Source organism: Gopherus flavomarginatus, chromosome 4 (assembly GCF_025201925.1).
Source record: "Gopherus flavomarginatus isolate rGopFla2 chromosome 4, rGopFla2.mat.asm, whole genome shotgun sequence".
NCBI classification, from domain to species: Eukaryota; Metazoa; Chordata; order Testudines; family Testudinidae; genus Gopherus; species Gopherus flavomarginatus.
In genome coordinates, this window is record NC_066620.1 from 160,263,291 (window position 1) to 160,279,457 (window position 16,167).

The window sequence follows — 16,167 nt, forward strand, 5'->3', positions numbered from 1 at the left end:
GCTAACATTTCAAACTATAGGTAATTTCAACAAATTTTGCCAACCTGGAAGTTGCATACCACACTGGAGTTGATTAGGAAATGCAATAGTTTTTTCCATTTCCAATTGTATTTTCGGTTACATTTTGGAAAGAATATCTTCATTTTTGAATATGGCTGCCAAAACTTCATCTAAACATTATTACAGCAAAACTGATTGTCAGAAATCATTCCCAAATTAAAACTGAAAAAGGACAGCGACAGCATTTGGACCTACTTTGTAATTTTTTGCTAGTGCTTTCTCCACCATGGACATGTCTCCGTGGCATGAAAGGGGATGGCTGAGGCAGAGGTAGTGAGGACTCATCATGTGTCTGCAGCTTATACCAATGTGGTTCATCATCTAAAAGTGCTGTCTCCAGCTCTATAAGGATCTAAGGGGAAAATTATCAAATCTCAGTTTAAAACTGCATAGCATTATTTTTTAAAATACAGAAATATGTTAGACTTTCTTATATGCTTAAAATATAACTATATTGTAATGCCATTGTATATATCACCTCTCCAAGAAATTCACTCTCTTCTTCTTGTACTCTTGGCTGGTCCCATACGGTTATTTCTAACATTCGTTCTCTAAAATCTCTACGATGTACATGTGAATAGAGAAAAGTTTGGTTCCATTTTGGTTCTAGGCTTTTCTTTACTGTTTTGGTCCTCCTTTTACTTTTATCACTGAAATATAAACAGTCTTGTAAATTATAATGCAAAAACAGGTCACATACTGCCATCTAGTAACCAAGACTATAATTGTTTTCATTCTTTCTGATTTAAACATCATGATTACTAGGCTTGGCAGCATTCAATTTGTATTTTTTTATAATTATGATGGGATACCATCGATGTTTATTTTAAAGCATTTTTCTGAATCTATTTAAATTTTCACAGTTGTAGAAAATTATGAATTTTAAGCATTTTTCAATTTTTAATTATTTAAATGTTCACAATTGTGGGAAATTCTGGGAGTGATTAGATAATGGGGGCATACAATAATTATTTCATGATACGTGATGAGATTCAAAAAAGTTAAAGTTATACAATCATTAAATCACAATTTGTCAACATCACACGTCAAAATACACAAGGTAAATATCCTTACATCAAACTCTAAGAAGTCCTCAAGCAACATTTTTCTTACTTTGCCTATCTGTAAATTTCTATTATTATTGATGGGAATGTTTTTTCACAGGTTTGTATGTGTATGGTGAAATCGATGTTTACTTACATTTTACTCATAAAAAGCCTAATGATCTCTTACATCTAAAAGGGATCAGTATCTGCTGTATAGTATTCCAGGTTCAGCCATATTTCCACAGAGCAAATTACTTACAATTTGATATTATTAGATTATAGATGCATGCTAGTTTTATACTTTTTAAGGTTAATCTACAATACAATAAATTATTAAAGAAAAATATGAGAGAAACATGCATTTAAAGTATAATTAACATATTTAAAATGTTCAGTTGATATATTTTTCCTTAGACTATTACCTTCTATCTGGAAGAAAATACATTTTTACATAAGGATTCCTGGGACGCCCATCTCCTCTTGGTGGCAGATCTGTTGCTTGTAGAACATTTACTATTAACTGATGCCCCACTTTGTCATACCACAATTTCACCTACAAGATCCAAGTTAGCAGAAATTATTCATGAAAATTAAAGTGAAAGCATGCAAAATAATTTTTGCTGCCTATCATTAGCCAAAACATAAAATGTTTTTCAGAAAGGCTGACAACATTTCATACATTCAACATTCTACAAGATTTTTTCCTTCTGTTTTGTGTGAGATTTTAATTTGGACGTTTTGGGTTTCTTCTGGCAGAAATCACACCATCTCAACCACATGAACTAAACAAATGGCTCTCAGCCAATTTGGAAACATCCATGACAGTTACTTCTCCAAGCCTTTTTTTGAATATGCAAAGGCTTTGCACATAGATACTGGATCATGAAATCTCTGGCAATATCAGGCTTCAAAAAAAATCTGACTATTAAATAGAAGTTCCATAGACCTTCATTACATTCTTCAAGTATAACTAACATTTTTAGGTTTCTAACTCACTGAAGCAAAACCTAGCCTTACAGCACTGAGGGGGAAGTGGGGACACTGACCATTGTTACCTGTCTCAGCTCCATTTTGCTAAGAGAGAATTCTTACTGCAGGATGAATGAATATACAGAGAGGCTCACAATATTGCTTTTTGGGGACCTGACCCTGCAGTCAAACATATATGCCACTGATTTCACTGGATACATGATCAGGTCCTTAGAAAGCAGCAGCATATATTTTTGATTACAGCCTGATGCAGATGGAAGCTGTGGGCTAGCTATATTGCTTAGCCTGCAGACTAGGTACTTTACATAGTCATGCAGTACACTGGGTTACATAGAAGTGCTATCTTAAGTGCAAGGTGGGAAGTCTGTACTGTAGTGATACCTGAAGTAGAGGTGGAATGCGTTTAACCTGACTTGTTTAGCAGATACTTTTATGAAAACTATTAAATGTGATCAAGCTATTTCTTAAAATAATTGTACCTTAGGGGCATATTTGAGTCTGTTCTCTGCTTAGCATCTGGCAGAATTACTATCTAAGGCCTGGTCTACACTACGCGTTTAAACCGATTTTAGCAGCGTTAAACCGATTTAACGCCGCACCCGTCCACACTATGAGGCCCTTTATATCGATATAAAGGGCTCTTTAAATCACTTTCTGTAATCCTCCCCAACGAGAGGAGTAGCGCTAAAATCGGTATTACCATATCGGATTAGGGTTAGTGTGGCCGCAAATCGACGGTATTGGCCTCTGGGTGGTATCCCACAGTGCACCACTGTAACCGCTCTGGACAGCAATCTGAACTCGGATGCAGTGGCCAGGTAAACAGGAAAACCCCGCAAACTTTTGAATTACATTTCCTGTTTGCCCAGCGTGGAGCTCTGATCAACACGGGTGGCGATGCAGTCCCAAATCCAAAAAGAGCTCCAGCGTGGACCGTACAGGAGATACTGGACCTGATCGCTGTATGGGGAGACAAATCTGTTCTATCACAGCTCCGTTACAGAAGACGAAATGCCAAAGCGTTTGAAAAAAATCTCCAGGCTACACAGTGCTGCATGACAGGCTTAAAGGAAAGCCCAAGAATCAAATGGACGCTCATGGAGGGAGGCGGTACTGAGGACTCCAGCTATCCCAAAGTCCACAGCAGTCTCCGAAAACTATTTGCATTCTTGGCTGAGCTCCCAGTGCCTGTAGGTTCAAACACATTGTCCTGCGTGGTTCAGGGTACAGCTCGTCAATTTACTCCCTCCCCACACCACGTGAAAGAAAAGGGAAACAAATCATTTCTTGACTTTTTTCAATGTCACCCTATGTCTACTGAATGCTGGTGGTGGATGCGATGCTGCAGCAATGAAGAGCAGTATCCGCTCCTCTCCCCTCCCTAGTGGCAGATGGTACAATATGACTGCTATCCGTCGTCACTATCAGCCTGTGAGTGCTCCTGGCTGGCCTCAGGTGAGGGCTGGCCGGGGGCGCCTGGGTAAAAATAGGAATGATTCCTGGTCACTCCCAGTAGATGGTACAGAACGGCTGGTAACCGTCCTCATCATAGCAACTGGGGGCTGAGCTCCATCAGCCCCCTCCTTTTCCTGTGTAAAGAAAAGATTCTGTACTGCCTGGACTATCACAGCAGCGGGATGCTGGGCTCCTCTCCTTCGCACCGCTTAATGTCCTGCCTGGACTGTCATAGCACCGGGAGGCTGCCTCCCGCTCATTTTATCTCACTAACAAGTCAGTGTTTCTTATTCCTGCATTCTTTATAACTTCATGACACAAATGGGGGGGACACTGCCACGGTAGCCCAGGAAGGTTGGGGGAGGAGGGAAGCAACGGGTGGGGTTGTTGTAGGGGCACCCCCCGTGAATGGCATGTAGCTCACCATTTCTGCGGTATCTGACACGGAGCAGCTGTGCTCTCTGATACACTGGTTCTCTAGTACACTTGCCCTATATTCTAAGCAGGACTGACTCTATTTTTAGAAACCATAAAGGAGGGATTGACTTGGGGAGTCATTCCCAGTTTTGCCTTTGCGCCCCTGGCTGACCTCAGCCAGGGGCACCCATGATAGCAGCAGACAGTACAGAATGACAGATAACCGTCATCTTACTGCCAATTTACAATGACAGCAGACGGTACAGAATGTCCGATAACCATCTCTGCTATCATGCAAAAGCAAACAAATGTTACTGTGTAGCGCTGCAGTAACGCCTTTGTTAGCGGCATCCAGTACACATACGGTGACAGTAAAAAAAAAAAGCTGAACGGGCTCCATGATTGCCGTGCTATGGCGTCTACCAGGGCAATCCAGGGAAAAAGGGCACGAAATGATTGTCTGCCGTTGTTTTCCTGGAGGAAGGAATGAGTGACGACATTTACCCAGAACCACCCGCGACAATGATTTTTGCCCCATCAGGCACTGGGATCTCAATCCAGAATTCCAAGGGGCGGGGGAGACTGCGGGTACTATGGGATAGCTACAGAATAGCTACCCACAGTGCAACACTCCGGAAACTGACACTAGCCTCGGACCATGGATGCACACCACCGAATTAATGTGCTTAGGGTGGCCGCGTGCACTCGACTCTATACAATTTGTTTTACAAAACCGGTTTATGTAAAATCGGAATAATCCCGTAGTGTAGACGTACCCTAAGTGACTCCAATACCTTTAAAGAGACTGGAAGCACATACAAATCAGTCTATGAGAGTAATCATTACATCTTTAATATGCACAACTTCTATCATAATCACAGAAAATTACATGAAATAATATTCATATAAACAAAAAGGTGTCATTGAACAGAATAGACCTTCCAAGAATATAACTCTTCAAATGTCCTACACAGACATGAAACAGAAAGAGTGGCAGAAAACTGATTATTTGCTTTATAATAGATTACCCATGTTATGTAATATAGCCACATATTTCTCAATATTCACAAAACCAAACAAAATATACTGTAACAGATAAATGGCATTCCCTCTGATTACTAATATACACTTACAGAAAGCTGCCCTGGTAGGACTTGTGGTGCATCTTTTAGAGCCCCAGGACTAGTTGGAGAAATAACAGAAATAGAAGGCCTTTCCATCTTCTGAGATTCAAAAGAACTTGAACCTAAATAAATGAGAGGAACAAAATCTCAGACCTAGAACTGATTTGAAGCCAATTTTATTAGATCTGTAAGTTACTTTAGTTTTCTAATTATTCAGGGCTTGTTTATATGCAGAGTTTCACCAGTAAATTTTAAAGTACAATTTTAAACTTATTTCAGTTAAACTGGTACAAAAAACTTGTGGACACTCCTATTTCAGTTTAAATCAGGTAAATTTTTGTTTAGCTCAAGTAAACTAGGAACAGGTTTAAGCTAAACAAAAATAAGAGTGTCCATATGGGATTATCAGTTTAACAAAGTGCAAGCTTATGTGTAGACAAGGTCTCACTTCTACCTACATTTTGGAATCTCATTTGTGATAATCTATTAGGTGCCCCTGACTTCCAGTGGAAGCAGCTTTCTTCCAGCTGTGCCTTATTAAAGGCTTCTACTCTCCTGCAAAAACCTATACACAGGCTGCAGCAGAGAAGTACCGGTAAGCAGGGTTCTCAAGCCCCCTCCTTGGCATTTCCACAAGTCTTCTGCTGAGCTTAACATCATCAGCTCCCTGGCACTTCACTATCCACACCACCAGGCTTAGCATAAATCCCAGGGCAATACAGGGAGAGTCCTCCCAGCGCTGTAAAAAAAACAAAACACCCCTCTGAGGGTAGTGGCTACTAGTGCTGGGAGCACGGCTACCAGCTCTGGTGCACTGTCTACACTGCCACTTTACAGCACTGAAACTTGCATCACTAAGCGGGGTGTTTTTTCATATTCCTGAGCGAGACAGTTTCAGTGCAGTAAAGTGGCACTGTAGACAAGGCCTAAGACCCTCACAGAGAAGCAAATTCTGGATCAAATAGGGAGAGGTGTGGTCTAGGGAGCTGAACAGGGGAAGGTTAATCAGGGATGGGAAATTATGACTCCCTCTGCAGCCTCTGGCAACTTCCTTACTTAACTCCTCTGCCTCATCTTTCTCATAGGTAAAATGAGGATAATAATAGTTATCTTCCTTACAGCGCTGACCTAGAAAGATTAGACAGTCTGGGAGCGTGAAAACTGTTGTTTCCACATGGTGTTAATAAACATGGACCTTTCATTGTTACTGTGGAAGAAAGCATTAAAACCCAGCCCAGATCTGAACTATAAATTGAATACAGATTCTAGTTTTACACAATGATACAGGAAACTGACTGGGTTTTTAATGTAAACATATTTTTGCAGTATGTGTGCAGATAAAAACAAAGTGTATACTTACTAGACTCTAGAGGAGGATGGGAACTCTCAGGAATCCTTGGAATGTCACTAAAAGAGAAATATACAAAAAAAAAATAAGAAACAACTGAACTGCTGCTCCACAGTACTAAACAGACACAGTTAACTGCAAAGTTTCTGGCACACCTTTTTCAGACATCTGTTAGTTTTTGTTTTAATGTGTTTGTCAATATGCAGTAAGGAAGGGGAATTATTTCAGACAGCTCGCCACTGCTAACTAGCGGGCGGTCAAGGCTGGAATCACCTGGAGCAGTAGAGGATGGAGGACTTGGCAGGAGACACAAGCCCTTACAAGGATTTTAGATAGATAGATAGATAGATAGATAGACTTCACTGATTCTTACAGTCTGATTCTTATTTACATTAAAGTCATTTTGCACTGTCAGAGTAGTTAAATGTCAGAGTGGTTACACTATCTAAGTATAAAATGAGAATCAGGCCCTTACGGTTTACAAGAAGAAAATTGAATAAGACAGTGAAGGTGAGGGGAAGACACAAGTCAAGGGTTAAAGAGCAGGGAGGAGCGCTTAAAGGGGCTTAAAGCAGATAACAGAGACCTGGTCTTTGGGGCCAGGCTATGGAAACTGGGGAGTAGGAGAAATAATCATACCTTCTTTGGTTAAAACTTTACATTCCAGGCAGAAAAAGCTTTTACTTTAAGCCTCCTTTTGGCCCATCCCTCAAATAAACCTGGGCTGTTCTGGGGGCTGGGACATCCCTTGTATAATTTAGACAGTCTTCAGGGCTGATGTGTCCCTGCACCCTGCTCATGTCTGTGGCATGCCCCTTACACTAGAGCTCGTAAGCATGTCACAGAAAAAAGGCTAATGGCTGTCTTCTGCAGTTCTTGTGCCAGGGGAATCCTCCTCCCATAGTTGGAACTAGCATTGTTAGAGCCCCTTTGCCGCTCTAGCCCTTGTACTTGGTGAAAGAGGGCAAGACTAGGGGTCAAGATCTCACCCCAGGAATCTAAGTGATGCATGTAAAGAGTACAAACTCTGCAAGGTTTAGCTGAGACTGAATGGGCAACAGTTCTCTGGCTAGTAAAACAAATGTGGCATGGCATCCTGTGTTTCTTTATAACTTAAAGGCCATTTCTGCGGAGAAGAATGATTGACTGTTGGCACTGGACAACGTGGCCAGTGACAGACACCAGATTATGTTGCTCTTACTGCAGGGATTTGAGAAATCAGCTCATAAATCATCTTTACTTGGAATCCCTATAAAATTCTGTACTGACACATGACATGAGATTTATTGATGACTAGAATGTACTATAATATAGTCTGTGAATCTGATTGCGTGACTCTTAGCCAGTGAAGGCACCACTTATTTACATAAGCGTAAAGGAGGTGAAGTCATTGCACATGAAAATGGATAATAATTTTACCTCTACTGGTCTTCAAAAAATAATAATATATAGTGTGCCATTAAGGATAAAATTACAATTTCAATGTCAACCCATATGTCATAGGGTATATCATTATTAATTATTATTATTATTACTATTTGTCCAGAGGCACCAGTCAGGATAGGAATTTTTTTTTGTTGTGCTAGTTGCTTTACAAACTTATAGAAAGACTGGATCCCTGTCCTGAAGACTTTACTATAAAAGAAGTTAGATTAAATTGTGCATTAAACAAAGGAAGATCTCTATTAAAAGCTGAAAAATAAGATTCACTTTCATGAGTTTGGAGTCATCATGTAATTCAGGTGGCAAAGCAAAAAAGAAGTTACAAGAGATTAGCAATCTGTCATCCAAAAGCAAACAACAATAATAATATTCTTCTGATACTACAGTTTATTTCAAATATAACATTTCAGAATTAAGGAAAATAATTATTTTTATGGTGCATTGTTTTTTGTTAGCCTTTATCAAAATTTCTTCTGTTGTAAATTGTGTGTGATTGACCATTTAAAAAAATGACAGACAGGTCAATCTCACTCTGAGTGAAGTCAATGGAAATTAGTCTTTTGACTGCAATAATTGCACGATCAAGTCTTTAATGAAGCCTTTCATTTCAAGTTATATTTTCCAGTCCATTTCTGACATTTATTTGTTCTTTCCAGTTATTAGTGCCAGTAGGAACCAGCTGTAAGTAGTGAAATGTCAGGAGTGAATGATTACAGCAGAGGAACATTTCTAGGTAGTGTGTCAAATCCCACTCTGATTTAATAATATAGTCATACTGAAGCCTCTCATATGAATACTCATAGGATTATAGTGAGCAGGATTTGGTCTATAATATTTTTCCCTCTTACTGCAAGAAAATATCCATAGATCAAACCATATGTTGAAGCAAATAATCACATTTGGGTTGTACTATTCACAAGTGCAATAAAAACTGTCAAGTTCATCACTACAAGAGCTAAAGAGGTACATTCCTGACATTAGTAAAAAATAATTTGCAGTACACTTAGTATGATACATTCAGTATTGTATGTACTTTGAATCTAATTACTCAGCAATTGTATTTTATATACAATTCTTCTTCAAGAAAGCTTTACTGAACATTTTCAGTTTGTACTTTCATCCTTTTGAAAGTTATTATAATTACATCATTTATTCATCTGCTCCACTGATCAGTTATCTTACAAATTATTAACCATATGTAATAAAGTATTTAAAAATATGTCAGTGTTACTATCTCAAAAGCTGTACTATCTGCAAGTGCCAATTTAACAATATTCTATTACTTAGCATCTTCTTTCTGTATTTCTGCCTCAATTGCTCAAGTTGTTTAATTATTTTGCACATTCTCCTCCACGCAAAAACACACTGAGGTCCAATCTAGGCCCAATGAAATACATACTGGTTTTGCTACATAGTTAAGTGTGGGAAAGGTTGGACCAAAGACTATGAAAATCTCAATAAAGTTTGGTTTTGGTATTCTTACAATTTACAGTCTGATTCTACAGTCTTCACCTGGGCAAATATCCTTATTAAAGTACATGGGTGAGTTTGCCTGAATAAGGAATGCAGTTTTAGGTTTTTATATGTGCCACAGTTACTATCATAATGCTGATTTCAGTTTCTGAATAACAAATTCACAGAGTCAGGCTTTCACTTTCCATTTAAAAGGCCACTCATAAGATGGCAATCCAAAAATGTTATCTTCTCTGACCTACTTTTTCTTGAAGCACCAATGTAGAGTAATTCTGTGTATGTACAGTGGTCACCATTAAAAAAAAACCCAACCCTTCAACATCTACCAAATGTAGCCATTCCACAGCATCTCAGGTACGTTAACAGCTGGTAAATACTAAACAATCATTCTGTGTTGACTAAATCAGAGGTTTATTGTCAAGCACAGGGAGGAGAACCTTCTAGTAAGAATAAAGTGTTTCAAGCTTCTGAATCTAAAAGATCATTATTGGATCTGAGACAAATTTCAGATAAATTATGACATGGATGAAATCTGGACATTTCAGATTGGGAAAAGAATGCACAATTTTGGAGAAAAAAATAGCTAGGCCTCTAACTAGAAAATTCCTGCTACAGCATTAGTGTTGAGTGTCATGAAGTACACATATCACTGACATTTGGGCAAGTGAAATTCAGATAGGAAACTAAAGAAACATTTTCAATTTTTACTAAATTTTATCTGAAATTTTATCTGTTTGCTCACCTCTTGTTATTCCTCAGTAAAAAAAATAGAGAGAAACCTAAATCCCACCTGAGTGTGTATGCGGGGAGTCATCAAGATTGTATCTGGGTGGCTAGCCAGAGACACCACCCAGGGTGCCATAGCTAGAGTGTTATTATTTGATGCTCGTTTGAGCAGAGCTAGTGCGTGTATGTCTACCTCAGCTGGGAATTACACCTCCAAGCCGCAGCGTAGAAGTACCCAGTTTGGTCACAGCTCTAGGACCGAACCCTATTAATCTTACTTAAGCAAACAGTTTAACTGATTCCTTGTGGGACTATTTGTACAATCTAGACAAGCAGAATTTAACCCCCAAATTATCATTATTTTGCAACTTTGAACTTGGATTTATATTAAATTCAGAATAATGTAATGTAAATTGTTATTATGAGAATTATTCTATAAACTAATGAACACAGATATTAAACAAACACCTTTTAATTACAGTATTATTTACAATTACAGTAGAAAAAAATCCTGGAAATAACTTAGACAATAGAACCAATAGAACTTTTAATTATAAATGGCACTCCTTGAATTCCCCATGAACTGATTTATTTCAAGTCATATGATGACTAATGTTTACTTCTGCCTGCTTCCAAGTCAGCTGTGTTCAGATAATTGATGTTATTGTGAATGAATCAATTCTGAGAGCCTAATAAAGCAGGTTTTACTCAGGCACAGTTCCCACCCATTTTAATGGGAGTCTCACCTGCGTACATCCAACAGAATCAAGACCCAAGTTTCTCCTTTCAACATCATGGAAAATCCTAAAGGGACAAGACCCCTTGCAGATCAAGTGCCACCCAGACTGATCTCTGGCAAGGTCCTTAAAGTGATCTATTCAGTTTATGTTCCTTACTGGCAATATTTCCCCTTTGCCATGTGACAAATATGCTTAATAGTGATATTACTGTAACTATAGAACAAATCTAAATTTGTAAAAGGCAGTGAAGAAAATGGAGTATACAGATTATAAGTAAACATTTCAAAAGGTAAATTGTCCTCCAATATTATAAGATAATAGCTTTCAAACTGACTAGCATGTTAACATGTCATAGTATTTTACAGCACTACAAATATATGTAGATATGTATCCGTTTTTAAAAATCCTGCTAATACATGTAATTTACTAAATTTAAGAAGCAAGTTTTTTTAGCCTTACCCAATAGGCCTTGAAACAATAATTTCAACTTGAGGTTCTGATTTGGATTCTAAAATAATGTTGTAAACTTCTTCATTTGTAGCTCCAGGCAGGGGTTTACCATTCCATTCTAGAACTTCATCCCCTTGAATTTAAAAAGAAAGATACTTTTAATCTTATTTTCCATATTTTTCACAAAAACAGCAAAACATATTTAAAGTCAAAGCATTTCTAAGCTACATGCCCTAAAATCAAAAATACTATTGTGGATATATTAGAAAGAGTTTTTAAGACACTCTCAATACTTGTTTCCAAAACATTGCTATCACCTGCAAACTGAATTTTTTATGTATTTCTTAAATAATATGGCAATCAGTATTGTACCATGGAATGAAAGCGGTGTGCTACCTTTTGAAAGTCACTTTATTAATGAGAGCTGGTATCCTGTGTATAATAAAGATAGGTAATCAGAAATTTCAACCTAAGAGTTAAAAATTTACAGATCATGAGATTTTTCATCGACAGTTACATAATATGTATTTAATATGATCTTACAAAATATTTTCTAAAATAAGATCAATTTAATTCTTGGGAAAACAATTAAATAAGTTCCCGGTTACTACCAGGGCCAATCATAAGGAGTAATCAAAAGCACTGCAACGCACATTGCATTTTGTTTTATTACTATTTTATTTAGTGATGATGACTTAGTATTTCTTAGTCCTGGTCTACACTATGAGTTTAGGTCGAAATTAGGAGTGTTAGAGCAATTTAACCCTGCATCCGTCCACACAACTAAGCCATTTTTGTTGACTTAAAAGGCTCTTAAAATTGATTTCAGTACTCCTGCCCAGCGAGAGGATTAGTGCTGAAATCAACCTTGCTGGGTCAAATTTGGGGCAGTGTGGAAGCAATTCGACGGTATTGGCCTCTGGGAGCTATCCCAGAGTGCTCCATTGTGACCGCTCTGGACAGCACTCTCAACTCCGAGGCACTGGCGAGGTAGGCAGGAAAAGTCTCACAAACTTTGAATTTCATTTCCTGTTTGGCCAGCGTGGCGCGCTGATCAGCACAGGTGACCATGCAGAGTTCATCAGCACAGGTGACCATAGTCTCCCAGAATCACAAAAGAGCTCCAGCATGGACTGAGAGGGAGGTACTGGATCTGATCACTGTTTGGGGAGACGAATCTGTGCTATCAGAACCACCCGCAACAATGTTTTTGCCCCATCAGGCATTGGGAGCTCGACTCAGAATTCCAATGGGCGGTGGAGACTGCGGGAACTGTGGGATAGCTACCACAGTGCAGTGCTCCGAAAGTTGACGCTAGCCTCGGTACTGTGGACGCACATTGACGACAATGTGCTTAGTGGGGACACACACAATCAACTGTATCAAATCAATTTCTAAAAAAATCAACTTCTATTAAATTGACCTAATTTCATAGCCTAGACATACCCTTAGACTCAGTCCTGTACCAATGACTCAGGTCTGGTGTTGGGCTTTAACTGTGCTGCTGGAGGTCTTTGAATAAGATCTAAAGCAAGGCCTGAAAAACTGAGTTTGTTAAAAATCTAAAGGAATTCTTCATAAGACTAAAGTCCATCCTAGTCAAACTTTATTTCAGATAATTACATTCTGCCTTCCACAATTCTATGTTCTGTTCAACAATTGCTATTCTTTTACCTCCGAGGAATCTGCAATTCAGGAGTAGACATAAAGATCCCTGTACAGAGTTTGTATATGTTTGTAAAGCACTTTGGGATCCTTTAGAATGTGAGATGTTATAGTACATTAATGCAGGAGTATTATCATTCAGAGTTGCTGAAGTTTATTTCCCGCCGCTTCAAAGAGGCAAACGAACTGGGTTATTCAGCTAAAACTAACTAGCAGCCTATTTAGTACAGCCAACCTTAATTTTGGCATTTCCTAACTTTTGAATGTTTGACTTTACAACCTTAATGATGTTGTTTTAATATAGATTGTGTGCATAATTTCCTAGATTTTTTTTTTAAAGAAAACTGGAAAAAAATTAGCATGTGGCATCATATTGACATTTGTATGTTCAGTAGCATGGTTGAACCCTTTAAATCAGTGGCTCGCAACTGATGACACATAGTGGGCTGCATATGCAGCCCAGAATGTATTACTGGGCCACAGGGGCTGGGTGGCAGGGCAGCGGCAGCCCTAACCCCGACCCTCGCTATGTGGGGTGGACAGCTGCCCACCCTGGACACCGGGGCCAGAAGGCTACCCCGGACACGGGTCCCCGACATGCAGTTGCCCTGACCCTGGTCCCAGTGGGGCCAGGTAGCTGCCCTGGACCACTGTCACGCGACTGCCCAGCAGCCCTGACCCCCACTACACAGGGCAGGCTAGCTGCCTCAGACCTGGAGCATGTGGGGCCTGGTGGCAGCCCCGATCCCCACCAGGTGGGGTGGGCCAGCAGTCCCAGAGCTTGTGGGGCTGGACAGCTGCACCAGACCCCAGAGCTCACAGGGCCGGCCAGGAACCCCAGATCCCCAACCCTGTGGGGCTCGCTGGCAGCCCTGACTCCTCACTGCCCCAGAGCCTGACCCTCAATCCTGTGGGGCCACTGGCAACCCCTGACCCCAAGGGGCCCGTTGACAGCTCCCACCCCAAACTCCCGCCACACTGGGCATGCTGGCATCTCTGACCCCACCACAATGGGCAGCGGGGCAGCCCAGCTGTACCACTCTGTGCTTTACAGTGGGGCAGCTCAGATACCCCTGTGCTGGGCAGCTGGAATCCAGGATTTCAGGCACAGCCTTTCAGCTCTGTGCTAATTGGGCCACATGCGGCCCGTGGGCTGAGAGCCCCTGCTTTAGATCCACTGCACAGACCTCTGTCCATTAAGCTAATGGAGTAAGTGATAACAGTAATAGGTTGTCATCCTCAGTGTGGACCAGGACTAATGAGAGATGTGACACACTGTCACTGGTTTTCACAGATATTTGCTGACAGAAAAGGAGCAGAGAGATTCAAGAGTTTTTGGTTCCATTCCAGGCTTTGGAGGGCACAGACTTACCTACCAGTTCCCACCAAGTTTGACTCCTTCTGCCCTATCCCCTCCAACTTGTCCCTCTTCCAATCTCATATTCCTAACCTAGCCAATCTGTCTCATGCTTCTCATCCCAGTCCCTTTACCTAGCAAGTCCTAGTCTCACTCTTCCTGACTCTACACTTACAGTCGCAGTCTCCTTGACAGTTCCCAACTGCCTGCAAATACTTCTCACCAGGTTCCTCACCCAGCCAGTCCTCCATTCACTCCTCCTGGCTCTTCATCTAATTGTCTCACACCCGACTCGGCCTTTAATCCCCTCATCTGTCCTCACTATCTCCCAGGCTCTCTCCTCATCCAATTGCAGTGTCTGCCTATTCCCTTCCAGCTGCTAGTCCCAGTCTCTTTGCCTAGACACTCCCACTTCTTCCCCAGCATTCTGGGTCCTTGTCAGATCTGTCTCCTCTCTCCCTCAGTCTCTTATCGATTTAGTCCAGCTCCCAGTCTCAGTCTCTGCCTTTGCTCCCAGTCCCAGTTTCATTGCCAGCCAGTCCCAGTCACCACTTTCCCCCTTAATTTCCAGTCCCAGTTTCCCTCTTACCTTTTGCCAGCTGCCAATCTCAGAATTAAATCTAGGTGCAGTTCATTTTCAAGGCATTGCACTTTTTACTGTTTTTGTTCAGTTGTTTTTGTCTGGAGTATTACTTACAAACAATTTTCACGATAAAATGATTTTGAGAAAATCTTTTCATTTTTTCCTAAAACCATTCACTCTTTATTTTATTAATATTACTGGCAAAACTCAACGTTGACCCTTCAGCAGCTAACAACTATTGTATAGAATTTGCACATATATGTAAGCAAAATGTAATTATGTAGTGATACAGTAGTCATGTTATTAAAACTGCCCACATTAACATGAAAAACATTTTTCATTATTTACAATATTTTTATATGAAAATTATCCACATAACACATTAACAATTTCATTTTAAAAAGTCACAACAACAACATAAATTTGTCTGAGAATAGTTGATTTCATTACCTGCTCTTAGATGTCCCACCACATCCGCTAGACTACCCTTCTTTACTTTGGTAATGAAGGCACCAAGTCGTCCTAAATCTGTCATTTTTCCTCCAACAACCTGGATAATCATAAATTTATGAGTTTTCAAACCACAAACTGGGCAACATATTAAGGAATATTAAGTTTAGCTTGTATGGTTTATTTAATCACATTAACATTATATTTAAAACTAGGGCCTCAGTCATTCATAATTAACTGTGTTGTTATTATCAGTGGTATTTGTATATGGACTTCACGCTAAGGAGAGTGTCGTATAAAAAAGAATTGTGTCACATAGAGAGTGAAGAGAGTTTGAAATTCCCTTTTACTTGCCTGTGTAAAACAATAATTTAATTAGTCTAATTCAGAATGTATAGCATAGCATTTCAAATATCAGAAATGATCAGTTGTGGGGTTTTTGAGACAATAATCAAGAAAACATGTTTTGTTCAAATCTAGGGTTAACTGTTCGGGATGTGAAGAAACAGCAGATTGTAAGCATGGAAATTCCTTACACAGCAGTCACTACAAAAGTGCTAAAAAAATAATAATGTAAAAGTTGAAACTCTCAACTAAAAATGTATTGTGTGCAGTATTAGGGAATACATGAGAATAGTACATCTAAATCCAACACATGGAACAATATCATTACCAGCTAACAACAGACACTGACATCTTCATCAGAATACAGTAAAGATTCAATGAAAGAGTAAGTAAGGCAGAGGCACCAGACTTCTCCCATCCTCTGTCCAACAGAGATGAGATTGTCCTCCAAATAAGGATGCACAGGACATTGATGGAGAAAGTGACATGAGTCTC

General features: G+C 39.7%; 1 protein-coding gene across 50 annotated transcripts in view; it reads right to left on the reverse strand.

The window, feature by feature from the left end:
* RIMS1 (regulating synaptic membrane exocytosis 1) overlaps positions 1 to 16,167 on the reverse strand; it is a 528,602-nt gene that overhangs the window by 195,494 nt on the left and 316,941 nt on the right. For all 50 annotated transcript variants that reach the window (XM_050950597.1, XM_050950547.1, XM_050950548.1 and 47 more), the window contains 7 exons: positions 15,328 to 15,427; positions 11,282 to 11,405; positions 6,453 to 6,499; positions 5,102 to 5,214; positions 1,529 to 1,659; positions 539 to 710; positions 256 to 412 (listed from right to left, as the gene is read on the reverse strand). In XM_050950597.1, coding sequence (XP_050806554.1) covers positions 256 to 412; positions 539 to 710; positions 1,529 to 1,659; positions 5,102 to 5,214; positions 6,453 to 6,499; positions 11,282 to 11,405; positions 15,328 to 15,427 — 844 coding nt within the window. The remainder of the gene's footprint in view (positions 1 to 255; positions 413 to 538; positions 711 to 1,528; positions 1,660 to 5,101; positions 5,215 to 6,452; positions 6,500 to 11,281; positions 11,406 to 15,327; positions 15,428 to 16,167) is intronic.